The 18,734-nt window shown below is 38.8% G+C and overlaps 1 protein-coding gene across 6 annotated transcripts in view; it reads right to left on the bottom strand.

Moving 5' to 3' along the window:
• Positions 1–18,734, bottom strand: part of mpp7a (MAGUK p55 scaffold protein 7a) — a 110,390-nt gene that overhangs the window by 11,068 nt on the left and 80,588 nt on the right. For all 6 annotated transcript variants that reach the window (XM_079595309.1, XM_079595313.1, XM_079595310.1 and 3 more), the window contains 3 exons: positions 8,063–8,233; positions 3,927–4,007; positions 1,166–1,259 (listed from right to left, as the gene is read on the bottom strand). In XM_079595309.1, the coding sequence (XP_079451435.1) occupies positions 1,166–1,259; positions 3,927–4,007; positions 8,063–8,233 (346 nt within the window). The remainder of the gene's footprint in view (positions 1–1,165; positions 1,260–3,926; positions 4,008–8,062; positions 8,234–18,734) is intronic.

Below are 18,734 nucleotides of genomic sequence, written 5' to 3'. Positions count from 1 at the left end.
ATTAACACAAGCACTTAAGTCCATCATGTAAATGTGCCAGATTTAGCCATACAGGCTAAAGATTTAGCCATACATTAAGCTATGAAACTTGCAGGATGTTTTAATGGTACAAAAGACCTCTTATATATCAAAAGATCAAGGCAATTTTGATTTCTCATGCCATGACTCCTTTACATAATAGATCCAGAGAAAAAAAGAGAGCAACATGTCAATTCAAAGTCAAACCAAAAAAGTAAAGAAGAGAAAATGCTGACAAAATAGGAAAAATTAGTCTTTCTAGCCCTCTTGCAGTGCCTCGTGCCCACCTGCTTAATCCTGCTCGTTCTCAACTCTCTTCTCCACATTGATACTTGTGGTTTACTCATGCTGATGTTCATTTCACCACAGAACAAGCCACCACATAGTTTTTCCACCACAAGACAGTTAAGACGCCCGGTTTGCTGGCGAAGTGACATTCTATACGCGTTCCTGTTGTGTTGTTTTATCCTCTGATGAGGGGCTGCAGAAAAACATCCATCACCAGGCCATGCATACAAATCTGAGCTTACCGACCACTGGGAAAAAGGAGTCTGATCCCCCCTCTCTCGCGCGCACTCACAGAAACAGACCACCTGTCAACACCCTCTCACTCTCGCTTACAGAGAAGGGATCTGAGCCCACATCATGCTGCTACACAAGTAGCACACACTCGCAAACACAATTTGCTTGAACGAAATGGAGTGGAAAAATGAAAAGAATAGTGGGCAGCCGAAAGGCAAAATTGGTGAATGCTTGCCATAGTGTCTGAGACAGACGACATCAGTGAAAACTGTTGTATAGTGTTTTGACTGGGGTGCTGATTTACTCAAGTTCAGTCAGGGCTCTGGACGATGTGTTGAATACTAACTGGCCACGGAGGCTCCGTCTCTCAGATTTATATCTCTCCCACTGTTGAGTGTTTGTGTCAGGGTTACGGTTGACATGATTACAATCCTGAGAATAAAGGAAGCGGTCCACTAAACTTCAATGATTAATACTGACTATTTGATCTCCACAGTAAACGTTCACATCCCCAATCCAAATCACAGCAGAAATATTCATATGCTCATTCCAAATAATACACAGTAGTGTTTCGATCTAAGCAAGAAAAAAAAAGAAAAAAGATTTGAGTTGTAGCGTGACTTACTTGTTGTTCTGAATGTCTGCCTCAAAAAGGTGTTTGGAGATAAAATGATACTCCACTCCATCGTTTTCCTGATGTCTCTTCGATCGAGAGGTGTCTGTGAAAGATAATGTAGTGAAGAGTACTTTTACATTGGGAAATGACACCTCTTATCTTAAAAAATCTTTTGAAATCTTCAATGGGTACAGAGATTTTGGGATCTCAGTTGGTTTTGTGTGGTTTCACACTTAAGTCTCGTTTTAACATAAATGTAATGGCATTAGGGCTGGAAATCTGAGCAGATCAATTCTGAATGAATCACAAGCTTTTGATTCAGAACAGTAAAAAAATAATTGGCTAAATTTCCAGAAGACACAATTGTCGTCAAACCGAATTACACTGGTCACATTGTACGGGATGTTCTACAAGCAGCTCAAGAAGGACGAGGAGGACAACCTTCTAACTTGGTACAGTACATTATGAACAGATTCATTTAAAAAATTGACAACAGGGTCCAAACTATGCAGCTGAGTAAATTCATTGACATTGGCACGACAGGAAGTGCTATAGAGATACAATTTCACACAGCCACCAAAAATAGGAATAAAAGCTCAAATTTTAACAATTGATTTGGTGTCTTTCAAATAAAGATTGTGATTAATTGGGAAAAACTTAATTTTTACCCAGCCCTAAATGGCATTAGATACTTTGTCCCTAAATGAAGGGAAATAAAAAATAAAATAAAAACCCAGCAGTGTTTCTTAGATCACTGTGTTGGAATAAGTTAGAGGTTGAAGGTGCTTCAAGAAGAACATGTGAAGAAACGTTCATTACAGACATTTCCTTGATTAAAGGGAGTTCCCCATGGGCACTTTATTTCCCACTTAATTTTATTTAAAATAAACCACCTCTCCAAGGTCTGACGCCACACCCACCCCGTCTGTCTTGGCTCAACTCACCGTGAGGCTTCTAAAGGCCAGTGTGAGTGTAACGCTGCTCGTAAAGCCCCAGGAGCACATGGTACAGTACCAGCACTGAGTTTACTCTGTCCCTCATTAAGCCCCGCTCCTGCTTTCAGCTGCTTATAAACTCCCGTCTTTAAATCACACGGCGCGTGCCAGTCCAGCCAGCACGGCTCCAGCGGGTACAGCCAGGGTCAAAGTTTGCCATGCAGAGACACACAGCGGTGTGTTTAACGAGTGTCGAGGAGGTCAAAGGTCGCTGTAGAACACACCTCCGACAAATAGTCTGCAAGCCGCCAGCAGCTCCAAAACAAACTATTAAACTTTATCACTATTCCAACTCGCCTTGTTCCAGGTTTTTTCTTCCCCTGCTTTTTTCCTTCTGTTTTTTCAAGGCCCCTCTTGAATGGCCTCTATCGCTCTATCTATTTGTCATGTATTGGTCAATTCCCTTTATTCTTTTTATACATACTTTTAGATAAAAGTGACAGTAAAGACATTTATAACATCACAAAAGATTTCCGTTTTAGTCAAAATACTGTTCCGTTGAACTCTCCATTTATTAAATAATCCAAAAAAAAGGTACCAGTTTCCACAAAAATTATTAAGCAGCACATCTGTTTTCATCTGTGGTAAATGTTTCTTGAGCACCAAATCAGATTCTTACAATGATTTCTGAAGGATCATATAGATAAAGACAGAGAGACGAGGGGAAATGCATGGGTTGGGTTGGATTGGAGTAAATTATTAGTTACCCTCAACCCATCACATATTTGATGAAGAGGCATCCCCCTCCCATGATGACAGCCCACCGCAGACATAAGATAACATGTTATTATACCTCCAAATGCTGGTGCTCACAAAACAAAGAAAAAAAAAAGTCACTCCCCTTGTACTGCTGAAAGAAATAGAATATATTTCATCTGGCATTAGCTCTGTGGCATAGGAAATGTTTTTGGTGTGGCAAAAGAATTTGAATTTCATTCTAAGATCATGGAAAATAGCAGTAAAGGCTGGAGAGGAGACAAAATGTTCAAGTGCTCCTAACTAATCGTATTCTACAATCTTGCTAGTGTTGCTGCCACGGCTGGTTTGTGTTTTAAGAGACCCAATTGTTGGAAATGTGAAGCAATCGCTCATGTTGGGCTTCTTTAGAGAAATTAAATTGAAAGATATTTAATGTTTAATCACTCCATATTAACAATGAGAGTTGGAGCTGGCAGGATTGAAATAAAAAGGGCACTTTTAAAACAGTTACTTTCCAAGAATCCATCCTTTAATCTTAATCCTCCGTATAAGGTCTGAGGGGAGGAGGGCTACATAATACAGACTAATGCAGGGGTCACATTTGTGAGCAATTAGGCAGAATTAAGGCAAAAAGCTTTGGATGAGATATTAATACCAGTGGCATTTCAAAGTGTCAGAGCCTGAATCAGACATTCTTATTAAAGCCAAGCTTGAATGTAACAAACATCTGTTATATCAACAGTCAAGGCTTTTCTAGCCACTGTCTCCAACTCCCTCAAACTCTCAAGCTCGGTCTCTCGCTTTCCTGCCTCTAAATTGGCAATTTCTCCACAGTGTCAGCCTGTTTAAATACATAAGTCACAGCCCTATTTATTTGTCCTAAAAATATCTTGTCTGGTGTATTTCCTTGGATGATATGTTTCTGAATGCTGAAGAGATGAGGTGACAAAACTGTACCCAAAGAAAGTATATAGGCCTAAATGGGTACTAGAGCCATAAAAAAAAAAAAAATCTGTCTTATTATTTGTCGCTCACATATTACCCCCACACACACACACAAGGAAGGAAGGACTTACGTGGGATGGTGACACTAAAATGTTGTGGATCGGATATCAACAACTTCCTTTTGAGCTCATTCAAACCAACACCAGTAGGACCTGTAGAAGCAAACAGAGAGAGATGCAGAGACAATGAGAAAGAGTCCATTTATATCTTGCTTAACATTTATTTTATCTATCATACTGCTGTTTTTATACTAACATCTTAATATGCATTTTTTTCTGTCAAAAAAGAAGAAGAAAAAAAAAGAGACCTTTTATGAATTAAAATGTTTTATCTAAGAAACACTACCGTTCAAACTTTTGGGGTCACTTAATAAATACTTTAATTTATACTTTTAAAGACTTTTACATTGTTACAAAAGACTTCAATTTCCTAAAGATTTCTCAACAAATTGCTGTTCTTTTTATTCTATAATCATCAAAGACTGGCTGCTGAAAATAACGCTTTGCCATCACAGGAATATATTACATTTTAAAATATGAATTCACAATAATATTAGTTACTGTATTTTTACTAAATCTGACAGACCCCAAATGTTTAACAATAGCGTATACTGTACATAATGCGATTTTTTAATCCCAAAATTTTAATTCATATTTATTAAAAATATAAATATTTGGAAACATACTTTTACACTGTTATTTTGAAGATTTTATTGTGATTTTTATAAATGAATATAAAACATAGATATTACATATAATTTTTCACTGTATTACCCAGCCCTAGGAAGAGACTCTTTTCTTTTTTTTTTTCATCTCTTTTTCACTATAAATCATGAGTTGTTCTACCTGTAGTCAGAGTCTGAACCGCATACAGTATGCAGCCAAAAAAACAATACCAGCAACAGAGATTTAATCCCCTCATGCAATTCTGCATGTCAAGGCCCAGTTAAAGGTAGGCCAAGATTCACACTGTATAATGCGGATAGTCAAGCGTGGTTTTTCTATTAGACTTTAATGATTGCTATGAGACATGCACAAATCAAAATCTATATGTTAGAGAACACAAAACAGATGTGTTTCCTACTCGCAGGGAGAATACACATTTTCATTTGATGCATCATACGCACACACACGCCTATGACTCCATTAGAAGCCTATGCCTTTGCAGAACATGTTATCCTTATTCCACTGTGATATAGGAGAAGAGTTAGATGCTGATTTACTACAGTGTTTTCGGGTTACTGAGTAATGCAGAGCTCCTGTTTGAGCCATATGTAAAAAGTGCATATTTATGTGAAATCTATATATCGTAGGTGGGAAAGGAAAAAAATACACCGTAATGTTTCCTCTAACTAGCCATATTTTATCCACAAATGCTCCTTTCTATTAAAAGGACCTACAAACTCAAACAGTATTTTCTGAGATGTTAATCTCTGGACCCCACCAGGCTCTGACTGCCTGCTTCTAGGCTCACATAGAAACCTTTTCAAAATTCTATTCACTCATCATGTGCACTTAATGAGTTTAAAGCCCTCGATCACTCATCTCTGCAGCGGCTCGCCCCATCTATGATGTATGGCTGCTTGTGTCCCAAAAGCCACGAACAGCATTGAAACCTGTAGTCCAAGTTCACCCACTAAGCAGCCATCCAGCTCACCACAGTCTAAACAGCCTTCAACTGAGATGTTGGTGTCAAAGAGGTTAACTGACTTGCCTTTGTGTATTTTTTCCTGGTTATTCTGTTCATTGTCATACGCTTTAATGACCCAAACAAAAACTAGCCCTTTATTCTTCAAACGCCCCAATAAAATAACACATTTGAGTAATTGTTTTTCAATCCAATTGTATGTGTGCACTCACGGGGGCAGGTTGCGGTGGTCGTAAAAGTGTCAGTAGTCATTAGGCCGCTCATTAGGGGAGAAGGCTAAATGAAAGGCTTAATAACTTCCAGGCCAAGCGCGGAGCAGATGCAGTTAACCCTGAGGAGCTGCTAGACTGGCTAAACATGGGGGGCCGTCATCCAACCTTCTCTCAACGCTCCTAAAACAGTCATCATGTCCTCATATTATCAGCATCAAAATATTCCACCAAGTGTGTCCGATAAATAACCTTTCTACACATTTATGCGTGTGATAACTTCACAAACAAAGCTTTTTTGGCAATAGTTTAAGCCTTTGGAGAGACTGGGCACTACGCTACTTGTGCAGGACCCTGCCAACAGCTCAGATGTGTAAAAATTATACTTGATAGTTCTAGGAAGAAACAACACATTGCAGCCCAAATTGTAATGTTCAATTATAAAAGCCCTGACAGAGATGTTTGGAAAGAGCATAAAAATTGACATAAAATGAAATGGTGAATCTGATCCGACGTTTGAACCGACAGCTCCTTTAGATCACAGTTTTCCTCAATGGTCATTCTTCTGTTCCACCGTTATTCTGTCTGGGTCTGAACTACCACTATATCAACTGAAATCTTTTCAATCTTAACTCAAACATGCAGAAAAAAACAGATCATTTGCTATGTTAAATAATCAGGTTTCAGTTAAAACACTACGGCGGGTTCGCGAAGCTGCGCAGTTGTTAAATGTGTTGACTTTGGCTGGTCGATTAATATGTATCCAAATAGATAAGATCTTGATCCGTCTGGAAAGTCGTTTGAAACCCAACCACAAGCCGTGGGTCAGTCGTGTTAGAGAAAGCAAAGACTCCAATAAGACTATTTTGTTCAGGGGTGAATTTGCCTGACCCTGTTGTCTGCAGCCAGGAGTAAACACCTAATGGGAGTGTAAAAGTTGAATGTGCTTTCAAATGAATCACTTTCATTCAAAGTTGCAAAGACAATAGCAAGAAAAGAGAAATGACTGCAACAACCACAGGAATAGAGTATAAAGAGAGATGTATGAGGGAAAAGACATTCAAATGGCATCATTGATCGCTGCATTATTAAATGCAATAAAACAACTGGCAAAGATGATGAAATAAAGACAGAGGGGGAAAAAAGGTAGAAGTGCAGGCCAGGAAAAGTTAAAGCATGACCTCAAGGGACAGAATAACAGTTCAGAGAGAAAACACAGCAGACCCTTTTTCTGCATCCTTGGTTTTGTCACGTCTGATACGTCCATGATGCTGCCCTCCACCTTACGAGACAAAACTCGTGAAAATATTTGCGTTAGACCGCATGAGGTGCAAATTACCAAAGGGGAATCCGGACAGTACAAAAAGCTTGATTAATTAAACAGACCACCTTATACATTCGCTCACACAGGCATGTGAAAACACACTCCATTAATTACATGCACCAACAAAACTGTGATAGAATCCATATGCCATGTTGCGTTCACAAACACACGGGCTGGTCTATTGCGATGAACCATGACCCTGTGCTACCTCACAGATTTCTACATGAAATATTTTATACACCTGGTCAACATTACTTGTCAGTATGAGAGGAAATTTTCACAACAACAAACCCCTTACACTGGGAAAAATAAATTATGAACTTAATTCATAGTGGAGGAGGTCGATGAGCAGAGGGTAATGCAGCATTTCAACATTATTAAAAAAAATAAAGAAGAAAAAGGGAACCTGACACCCTCAAACTATCTGTCATACAAATCTAAATAACTTTTTATTCACACTTTTATGAAACACTTAATTCATTGTTCTGGCCTCTAAATCCTCTGTCCAGAATAACTGGCAACCAAACACCAAATCCGACATTCGAAAATGTAATATTTCAAGTTTTTTTTCACTTTGTAAAGTTGACGTCTCACTGGAGTTTCGCTCTCGCTGTTCCCTTGAAAACAAGTGTTAACAATTCTTTGGTGAATAATATTAAGGAGGAATAAAATGTTCCGTTAGAACACCAGCACTGCGAATGAAGTGCCACATAGATGAATTAATCCTCAGCTGGTCCCGTCAGCTCCAGGGGTCTTCAGAGGGCTGGGTTTGAGTGAAAGTCCCGCAGCAGAAAAGGAATTATGGGTTTCAGTCAAGTGCTGTTGTGGGTAAAGCACTGTATGTGTGGAGCCTCAAAACTGTGATTTGATTTGTGAAGTGTTCTCAACAGTAGAAAAAAAATAAGGAAAATACCAAGCGCGCATGCTTGAGCTAACCAAACTAAATACAGCAGAGACAATTTTTTTGAAATTCCATTTCTGAAAAGTTATAAATAAAGGAAAAAGAGACCAAATGTGTCATACTTACCAACTAAAACGACAAGTCTGTGTCTCTCTCCGTGTTTTCTGCGGTAGGTTGTCACCTCTTCATAAGTCGGCACATCAGCTGTGTCGTACTGCTCACTTTTCTTACATTCATACATGGACTTATTTGTCTTCTTATCTCTTTTGCTGAGACGAAAACTCCTTCGCAGACCCGCTGGAGAGGAAGAAGTGAGGGAGAAACAAATAAGACAACAGAACAACAAGCTTGTCTGACATTCTTATGTGCATTTGAGAATGAGGATATGATGGAGTCATAGAAGTCTTACTGGATCTTAAACACTTAAAAGTTCTGCACATTTCCTCAGAATTGACACACATCATCCAAGCCCTAAAAAGCTTTAATTTGATTACTTTATTTTTTGTATTCTGTTATATTACTATTTATTTAAACTGTTGTTCAAAAGTCTGGGGGTGGTAAGGTTTTTAAAATATATTTTGTTTTACCTGCATTTATTTGATAAAAAATGCAGTAAAAATACCAATATTTAATTATTATTGGCAATGTTCTACATATCCCCCACTCTTTACATGTTTATTCATTAAATATTTTGCCATATTGGTGTCACTTTCATCCACCTCTTTGTTCCATTTACCACATTTTACCATATCTAAGCTCATTCCGCAGATTTTCCCTGAAAAATAAGCACGGAAAATCCGAAAAACATCCACAGATTCCGTCTGGGCCCGATCATAACAGATTTTCCTGTGCGCCATCATCATATGAACCGACTTGTGGTTCTTTCATCCACATCCAGGTAACAAAACGACCAGACTGAAATATCTGAGGCTACGTTTTTCAAGGGGACATGGCAGGAGGTGGGCTATTTCAGGACACGGTCATAGCTAAGTGTGGTTTTTCATGCCCTAAAAGGTTGTTAAGAACGTCACCACAAAACTTCCTGTCTGATTACTCTGGACAGCACCAGTCTGTCTTTAATGACCCCAGACTATATCAAAACTCAAAACGTACCCCTCATTTAAGCAGCATGGTTTTATATTCATGACAGATGCTAGTTAGTCTAGCACAGCCCCAAACCAGAGACACCTAATACCCCATCGCTGCACAAGGCATTTTCCCCTCCCGCCTCCACAGCATTTTTTTTTTCAAGATGTGATTAATGAACGCAGGGATATGATGCAAGATGCCCAAGTAAGATTACGGCAGTACGAAAATTATGGACTGAGAAGGGGAATGAAAAAAAAAAAAAAACTTGATCCAGTCCCCCTTTAATACTTTCCACAGTACCGAGAGACCGCGGAGCACAGATGTGCGGCCGTGGAGAGATCCTGCATTCTTTACAGCTTGTTCTTTTCCACACAGTCACCTAATAAGGGCTGGTGGGGACCTACGCTGGGATACAAATGAAACACACCGTAAGTCAAGCGCTTGCTGTACCACAACACAAGTGTTTGTGTGGTTCCACAGTGGGGATTTGGTTACAAGTGTTTAGGACAGAGCATTCTTCCACTCAGGCAAACCTGTGGTCTTCTGCTGCTCGTGCCACTTGACGTCTAGCCATCACGCTAAAACTCAGCCTTGACCACAGCAAAAACATCAAGAACTACATTACTATAAGGTGGGCATAAAGGTATGATTATCTGACAAATATCAACAACATTTGATGGAGAAAAAAAAGTACTAGTTGGCAATTTAAAAGAAACAATCCCTTCGAAAGGATGTGACAGTGACCTTTGGTAAACTAAAACAGTGAGTGGCTTTTTCCGTTCAATTTTAGTATTGTTCAGATTCAACAGTTGATTGACTCTGGCAATGGGAAGCTCCATTTTCCCGAGCACAGAGCAGGTGCACAGCTTTCATTACGGCTGTTCGGCTGTGGCTAGTCAATGAAAATTGCAGTTCTCTGTATGAAGAGGCTTCGTAATCGGGACCCTTCAAAACCACTTAAAGCAGGATAGACGGCTCTATCCAAATAGCCGAAATATTGCCTTCAATCTCAATAAGGATAAATAAATCAAGGCTCAGATAGCAAGCAACTATACCCCACTCTTGAACTCGAGTCCCAGAAACTGATTGAGGTTGATTAAAAAAAAAAAAAAGCATGGAAATTAATCCATTTTAGTCTTAGCAGAAATGTTTCTACATTTTGGTCCTGCACCCTGTCAGGAAAACTTAGTTCTGTCTCGTTCCAAGGGACGCAGCTTTGCGAGACATGTGTGGTGACAGAAGGCAGCTTGAGTATATTAGAAATGCTCAGGCAAGTGCCTTCTGGTTTGGGGATGAAGATAAATATAAAAAGAGAAAGCCAACTAGCCAAGGACAGTCATAAAATTCCTACCATTTCCCCTCTGAATATGACAGTACAGGCTAGAAGACCGACACGTGCTCGCTACAGAGGCCCAAACCTGCACCTCCTAATGGCGTGCACTGTTGCGTGACAAGTTAATTGGACCTCAGAGCTACGCAACCTACCATCACCAACTAGCAGTTCACAAATCAAACCTGTTCTTCCACTGAGACATGGAAGGAAAAACAATGAAAAGGCCCAAATTCAGTGTAAACACAGAAAGACACGCGCTGCCGGCCGCCGCACACACACAATCGCCTGAAAGCTGCTGTGGCTCCCGAATTCCCATTTTCCACAGCAATAATATCTTACAGTCGTGGAAGAAATGTAGTATATCTGTGAGGTGAAAGCCTGAGGGATTCAAAACCGTTAAGGACTACAAGGGGTAATAACCTTCAAACACATTAACTCCCTGTATGGATACGGAATGATGCACATTCACATTTATCAAAAAGATAAGGTAACCAAAAAAAGGTCAACGAGGGGAATCATAATACTCTGTAGAGTGATCAGTCAAACTGAAAATGATTTCATAGAGCTCTCCTATTTTTCCATCCTTTTTTGGTTTACAATCTGCAGCTAATTCTTTTATCCATTATTTGTGATTGGATAATCCTTGTCCTGAGCTTGTAAGTCATATTTAATCATGCAGTAGGCTATATTTTCACAAGTATTTTCACATTCTCTGAATCTTCTTACAGATGCAGAGAATGAAGGATATGGATATGATTGAACAGAGTTAGCTGTATTTCAGCTAGAGTAGTTTCAAGGCTTCGAGAAAAAGAGGAAATTACCTCAAATAAAGTTTTCTCTTGTGAAATACCTCGGCCTACACCTTCCACCCCAAACAAGGTTAACGGAGAGCTCCATGTTGAGCATGTGAATGATCCATTCACTCACTCCCACCCTCTTTTACGGTCATCTGTGGAAGGGTTTAGCAGGAGTGTACAGGCCCCTGGGGTGGTGTCTGAGGGACCCCCAGCATCAAACATTGAGTTTCCGGTACAAATCGCACGTACTAGAATCGTCTGATCTCATCTCATGTGCACACTAACTATATTCCATCTCTTGTAAGGGAAACCAGTCTCCAACAAACTCCGACAAACGCTTTACCAACTACAGTTATCTTTTAGTATTCCCACAGATAAGCATGAACTGGCTGCCTGGATCCAGGGGAGAAGATGGATAACTCTCACAGGCAACGATTAAAGAAAAACAAGTATTTAGTAGAGCTATTTGAAATATGTATTGGGCACAACTTTGAATCATGTTGAACTCGTTAAGAATAGCCGTCTTGGGGAAACACACTGTAGGAGTGGATTCCATTGTGCTGCATAAGTGGAAAGTCGTGTTCTGCCCAAGTGTTACAGGCTTGCGCTGAATACCGACTCTTCGTTCCTGTTGGCCGGAGGAGAAAAGACTTGCATCAAGGAGTGATATTTGTTTTTTCCTCGGTCCTATCCCAAATTCCAAATTTAGAGAAAGGATTGTTAAGAATGCCTTGGAGCCATAATTACATATCAATATATATATATATTATATATGTGTATACAATTATACAAATATGCCATTTATATGTAATCATAAACTGATAACATATATACATTAAATGCAATGCAAGTCATTTGAGATAAAAGGTATCTGGTAAATGCATTAATACAAGTGAACGTTTAAATATTATGAAGCCTGAAAAATATGATCGATTGACAGTTGCTTTTTGTGCTTTGATGTTACAAATATTAATTCAATAGGTTGAGTATATTAATAAAATATGTATTATATGGAATGCATTTTTATAATAATAGTTGAGGTAGAGTTTATCAATACAAATATTAAGAATAAAAAAATTAAATGATTAATAGGGTTAGGTTCCCAGTGATCCATCACGGTCAAATTTGAACTCTCTGACCGACCGGAGTGAGCCCAAGTGGGCTTAGACATCAGCCGTGAAGGCTCTGGAGCTCAGCGCTCAACGTGGCTGAACCGTCTAACTCACAGACAAACTGAGTGGGCTGCCAGGTCAAGCCGGTGTAGTCATCACTAGCAGGTTTAGTAAGTATCTGAACTACAAATCCAAGAGGCTAGTTGGAGGACACAGCCCTCCTGTTAGTCTCATCAATCACCTGTTCCTTCCATCAGAGATACGAAACACCCACATGCAAACATCACCAACAGACACACAAAACCTATTCACTGAACCACTGCAAAGTCTGGCCATTCCTGACCCCCACAGATGGATAGCCAAACACTGAGTAAAGGACATTGAGACTATAATCATCTACTTTATGTACTGGCTACAAAACAGTCGAAGAGACGCACATTTGCTCTCAATGTCCATGGCTAATTCAAATCTAGTGTACCATACACACAAAATTAGAGACCCTGGCAAACGACCCCTCCAAATTAAGATCCCAGTGACTTCAGCCGATTATAGTAAAGTGTATCCACCTGAGCCGGGGTCAGTGTGGGGAAAAGCGTGGTAATCGAAAGCTGTGCACAGCTACAGGCCTTGAGGCTTCTGGCCCGGTGCTTCTCCTCCAGGAGTGAACCTGTGGACAGATGAGATAAACTCATTTTGGAAATGGAGCTTTTTTTTATTTCAGTCTAAAACACGTCTCCATTTTTCCATAACTCCTGCCTTAATTGGATTCCGGGGGCTGATGGCTTTCCCAGCTTTAGCTTCTCCCCCCAAATGTTTTCATTTTTTTGTTCTTCCCTCTGACTCCCGTCACCTTTCCTCCCTGTTTTTACTTATCCTAAATTGTGGTCGCCCTCATAGTGCAGAGAGGTCATTAGGATTAGCGGATCACGGCAAACCTGTATTCACATCACATCCCATTAATTTTGCAAAACAGGAATATACAGTAGAAAACACTATTTGCAAATAGAGCAATGTTTCCATCCAATATGTTTCAATTCAATAGCAGCACAAAATTGTAACCACTGTGACTCTTTAATTAGATGTTCTGTCAAAGTTAATTTTTGTTAACAATCAACTTATGTCTGAGAGTGATAGCAAGTCTGATAGCTCTGGGAGGAAATTGCAGCTAATTATCTGACTAAATTATTCAAGTCACATGGCTTCTCTCAATGTGTATCTAGAAATGTATTTGGTAAATATGTTTCCAATTGTCTTAAGGTTGGAACACAATACACAATTGATTTCTTTGCATCGATTTTTAATCCGATTTACAGTTTGGATGCTGGTGATTGTTGCTGAAAGTCAGAGTTAGTCTGCAGATTTTGGGCAGTCTAGTTAACAGACTTCACAGAAAATCGCATAGTATATGGTGGGAACACACTCTACAGATTCTAAATCAATCCAGTCTGAGGATATCAAACATGTTTGCCGATTTTAGTGCAGTTCAGTGTGTGAGCCTTTTTATTATGTTGAAAACAGTTCATATTTTTTTGAAAAATTTATTTATTTTTTGGTCAGGATTATTTGATGAATAGAAATTTCAAAATGGCAATTATTTGAAATCATTTTTTGTAAGAATGTAAAAGTCTTTACTGCCATTTTAAAATAAAAATTTCAAAATGGCAATTATTTGAAATCATTTTTTGTAAGAATGTAAAAGTCTTTACTGCCATTTTAAAATAAATTTTATGCAACCATGCTGAATAAAACTATCCATTTTATTAAAATAAATAAATACAATTAACTGATCCCAGGCTTTTGAATGATAGTTTATGGATGGAAACCCAGCTACTATTGTAGCTTTTAAAGGTTTTTCTGTTTACCATGTTCAAAGCAATACAGACATTTTTCTTTTCTCACACACATATGCCCAAACACATGTGCACTGGTTCAGCTGAAAACCTTACTGCTGACATACATGAATGGATGACACACTTGGGATTAAGACTAATACTCCTTGCACGCCTGACACCCCTTCATCCCACTGACACAGGGTGGAGCAGAACTAGCAAAGCATCCGTGTTATACAGTCTTACATTACTACCACACCAGGTTCAAATCATAACAGCGAATTAGACCGCAGGCAAGACAGAGTACAATGATGGGACTTGTAAGTTTTACGTCTTTTAAAGAAGTAAAAAAAAATTCTCCTGTTACATGGAATATGTAATGCATGGCAGGGCACGGAAGCTGGAAGGATCTGTTCAGGGACCAGCCCTTGAGGTTCTTGGTCCTTGAGGAAGAGGAGAGACTGAGGTCAGAAGGCCGGTAATGAAAGCGTGGAAGAAAACAGGACGGCAGATAAAAAAAAAGAAAAAGCGAGAGGCGCAGCGTTGAAAAGGTTATCCCTATTGAATGACGGAGCTTGATTGAGCTTGGCAGACGGGACTGCACGGCTTTATTTATAAACTTTCTACCCACAGGATCGCCTGTGAAATCAAAAGAGTTCAAATGAGTGGCCAGCGGCTTAGGGTTTACACAAACAGACTAATGTTGAGAGCGAGAGAAAGCAAGCGAGAGAGAGCGACAGACAGCGAGAGAGAACAAGAAACTCAGAGAAACAGGAGGGGAAACCTAGTACAGTGGCCCCAAAAAGATCAAAATATAACAAAAGAAATAAAAATAATAATCTGTACAACCGTTTCCAACATTGATAATAATAAGAAATGTTTCTTGAGCAGCAAATCAGCATTATTTCTGAAGGATCATGCGACACTGAGGAAATTAAGCTTTCTTTGACACAGGAAAAAATTACATTTTAAAATATATTAAAATAGAAAAGAGTCAATATTATTTTATCAATACTGTTCTTACAGTATTTTGATCAAATAAATACAGCCTTGCTGAAGATTAACAAAAAAAACAATAAAAACTTTTTATAAATATCTTTATATATCAAAATGTATAAACAGATAACAATATTTACTTTCATAATAATCTAACAGATTCACTGAAATGGAAGAATGAAATAATGGCTTTGGACAAATTAGGGAACGGGAAATGGAATACCTCAAGTGGATGTAGAATGGAGTGATTACAGAACATTAAGCAGGGAGGGGAAATTGCTGTGAACTGAAACCGAAGACCCTTGCAAAAGACAAATAAGTGATTTTTCTACTACAAGATATTTAATACTTAAGGACCCACGGAAATACTGTACGTTTTGCGGCCACTGTATAGAGCTGTCCCTGACGGGCATACTGTACAACAGAATACATGAGTCTGTGCGGTAACCGATAATGAGAATGCTACGGCACACGCATTTTCCACACACTGACGCTAGAGATGGAAACCAGACTAAGGCCTGACTGAGAGCTGGCCTTCAAACAGCCCAATGTCCAACACACACCACATCAAGAGCCCGCCGGACCTCCACCACAAAGCCTGGAAATAAACCAGTGCCTTTAAATGCAATATGTTGAACATTTACAAAGAGCTATTTAAATGGAAAACACTGCCAACACAGGAAAATCAGAAAGTACAGCTGCTCAGGGTGGCTATATGAGAAATGAAAGCATATTTGGCTCTTTTTTTACAATAGGACTGGGAGAAAACCGATTACTTGGATTTCACTGATATCAGATAGTTCAGTATGTTTCAATTCTCTACTTTGCATTGTGGATAAGACTCAACAACACTCAGGAATCGCTACTGACAATAACAATTTAAATCTTAGAGGAAACGTACAAAGCACATGGTCATGACAGAAAAATGTAAAGACTAAAAGCAAACTACACCAAAAGGGGAAGTCAGCAGGCTGATTGAGTCGACCACTTATAAAAGAAGAGATATGCAAACTAAGCCAGAAGGAAGCTTGACAATGATACTATAGGACATGCAACAGCGTGCAGCCACATGTCAAAAAAGATTCTTGTCCGACAGAGCAGACACGCACAGAGAAGGAGAGGGAGGGAGAAGATTGAGAGCTAACAGCACAAGAAACTGTTACAAGAGAATGACACAGAACGGGATATACACACTATTATCATTAATATGAATCAGACAGGAGAGAGAGGAGTGCTATGGGATGGAGGACAGACACAAAGCATAATCAAAAAGAGCTCACCAATATGGAGTCCACTTAAATAGGAAGCAAACTCATTGTCCTCTTCAAATTATGAAAGGCAGAAGGAACCAAGACAGATTTATATTAGAGAGAAAGATAGGAATACTATACTGAAAGATGAGCAAAACAGATTGCCAATTTCAAAAAAGACAATACAGCTTATAGTAATATAAACAAAACTGACAATGATTACACTACCGTTCAAAAGTAGGAGGTCAGTATAATTTTTACTGTATTTCTGATCAAACAAATGCAGCCTTGAGCATAAAATATATTTTTAAAAAACATTGAAAAGTATTACCAACAACAAACTTTTGAACGGTTTACAGACAAGCAAAAAGGTCATATTTCCTTCATCTATTGATCCTCTACAACTAAACAAGGTGGACAGATCTATTGGCAGTGTTTGCATTCAACATCCACGACTTTCCACGAGGGCCATAAACTTCAGATTTCTTTTGTCTATTAGACACAACACAACACATAATGCATTCAATACGTACCTTACAGATGGGGTAACATAAGTTAAAACATATTTTGCGTCTCTCACAACAATAAGACTATGAAATACTGGGGGAATATGTTCACAATCACATTCACACGGTCTATCATAGAGAAAGACTAAAATGGGTGGGATTAGTTTGAGGACTCATCATTCTAATCTCATTTAAAGTGTAAGGCATAGTGGGTCAGGCAAATAGGGTTGTATTGTGTGCTTGTGAATGTGTGTTTTAGTATACAGTATGAGAGAGATACAGTAGGGTAATGAACTCTTGGCCCCTTTACACACTCTGCAATGCTCCATTAGGCTGTTGCGGACCAATGAATTCTAATCAACCATATCTTCATTGTTCGGGTACTCTATTACCACATACAGGGGTCCCCAGCCAATGATCTAATGGCTATGATATTTCATAAGCGAACCAGAGTTAGTCTGAAAGGTGTACCTTCAATCTCCTCCACTGGGAAAGCAAAGAAAAGGAATATGATAAACATAAAAAAGATTAAAAACAGATCAAGAGAGTGATGGGAGAAGCAAATTAATGGAAGGAGAAGAAACTGACCTACCCAATTCGGCTGTCTCATCATCTTATAAAGGAAAAAAATAAAAGGAAAGATAAAGTCATGTGACTGGAAGTACACATTACAAACATGATTTGAAAATATAAAAAATTAAAGGGACAGTTCAACCAAAAATAGAAATTCTGTCATCATTTACTTATCCTCAAATCATTCTAAACCCGTTTGACTTTCTTCTGCTGTTTTAATGAAAGTTAATAGGGTGCAATTTTGCTTTAACATTCTTCAAAATGTCTTCTTTTCCACAATATAAAGGTTTGGAATGACATCAGGATGAGTAAATGATCACAGTTGCATTTGAACGATGCCTTGAAATGTTGAACAAATGTAAAAATCTGTTTGTATTCTATGAAAAGTCTTCAGTATGCCATTAAGTGGTAAACCATTGCTTACCTCATAGGAAACTGCAGCTACAGAACAACTAACAGTTCATAACAGCAGAGAAAGTGTGTATTTGAGTGTGCATGTGCTGGCCTGAAGACATGGGAACATTTGGAGTCACTTTAAAAGCTTCCTCCAGTTCATGTGGTCTCAATTCTACTAAACAAGCTTAAATAAAAACACACACGAGCAAAGGGCAGCATCTACACAGCCTGCCATACACATCCACACTGTCCTGCCAAGAAAGCAATACCATGAAGAGGAGGATGGAGGGCAGTAAAATCTTTGGTGTGCTATCAGTCAGGAGAATCATTAGGCATCTTCTTGTTGGTGTGACGTTTAAGGTTTAGGATAAGAAGTGAAGCCACTAAACTTAGGATAAGAAAAAAATGGGTAAGATTTACAAAATGAAAATGATTAACTGTCACATCTGTCATAATTACTGGAGGCATATTTCAGAGAAATGGAAACTGTGCGAGGCAAGTGCATGAAGCAGTGAACTTTCCTACACCTAGCACGTTTTTCTAGCCATTGTCAGTAATATATGATCCTTTTTTTTTTAAATGGCTTTTGGCCAAAATAATAATAATTAAAAAAAAATATTCTACCACAGACTGGACTGCGCAAACTTGGAAACAGGATCATTGAAATGATGCAATTACTACATGACAGAATAATTCCAAAAAGATAACAGATGCCTTTAGCCTCCCACAATTTATAAATGAATCTAGAACAGATGAATATTACAAATAAGTAGGGATGGTGAGTGTAGATTAAAGGGGTGCTTAAATTATTTCCATATCTACAGTTATGACAGAACAATTGGATTGAAATTATATCTGGTCAAACAAACATCTAAAAGGGCACAAACCAAAGCACGTGAACGTGCATGAATAGACCA

The sequence above is a fragment of the Phoxinus phoxinus genome (assembly GCF_949152265.1).
Source record: "Phoxinus phoxinus genome assembly, chromosome: 21".
NCBI classification, from domain to species: domain Eukaryota; kingdom Metazoa; phylum Chordata; class Actinopteri; order Cypriniformes; family Leuciscidae; genus Phoxinus; species Phoxinus phoxinus.
This window is presented reverse-complemented; position numbering and strand designations above follow the sequence as displayed.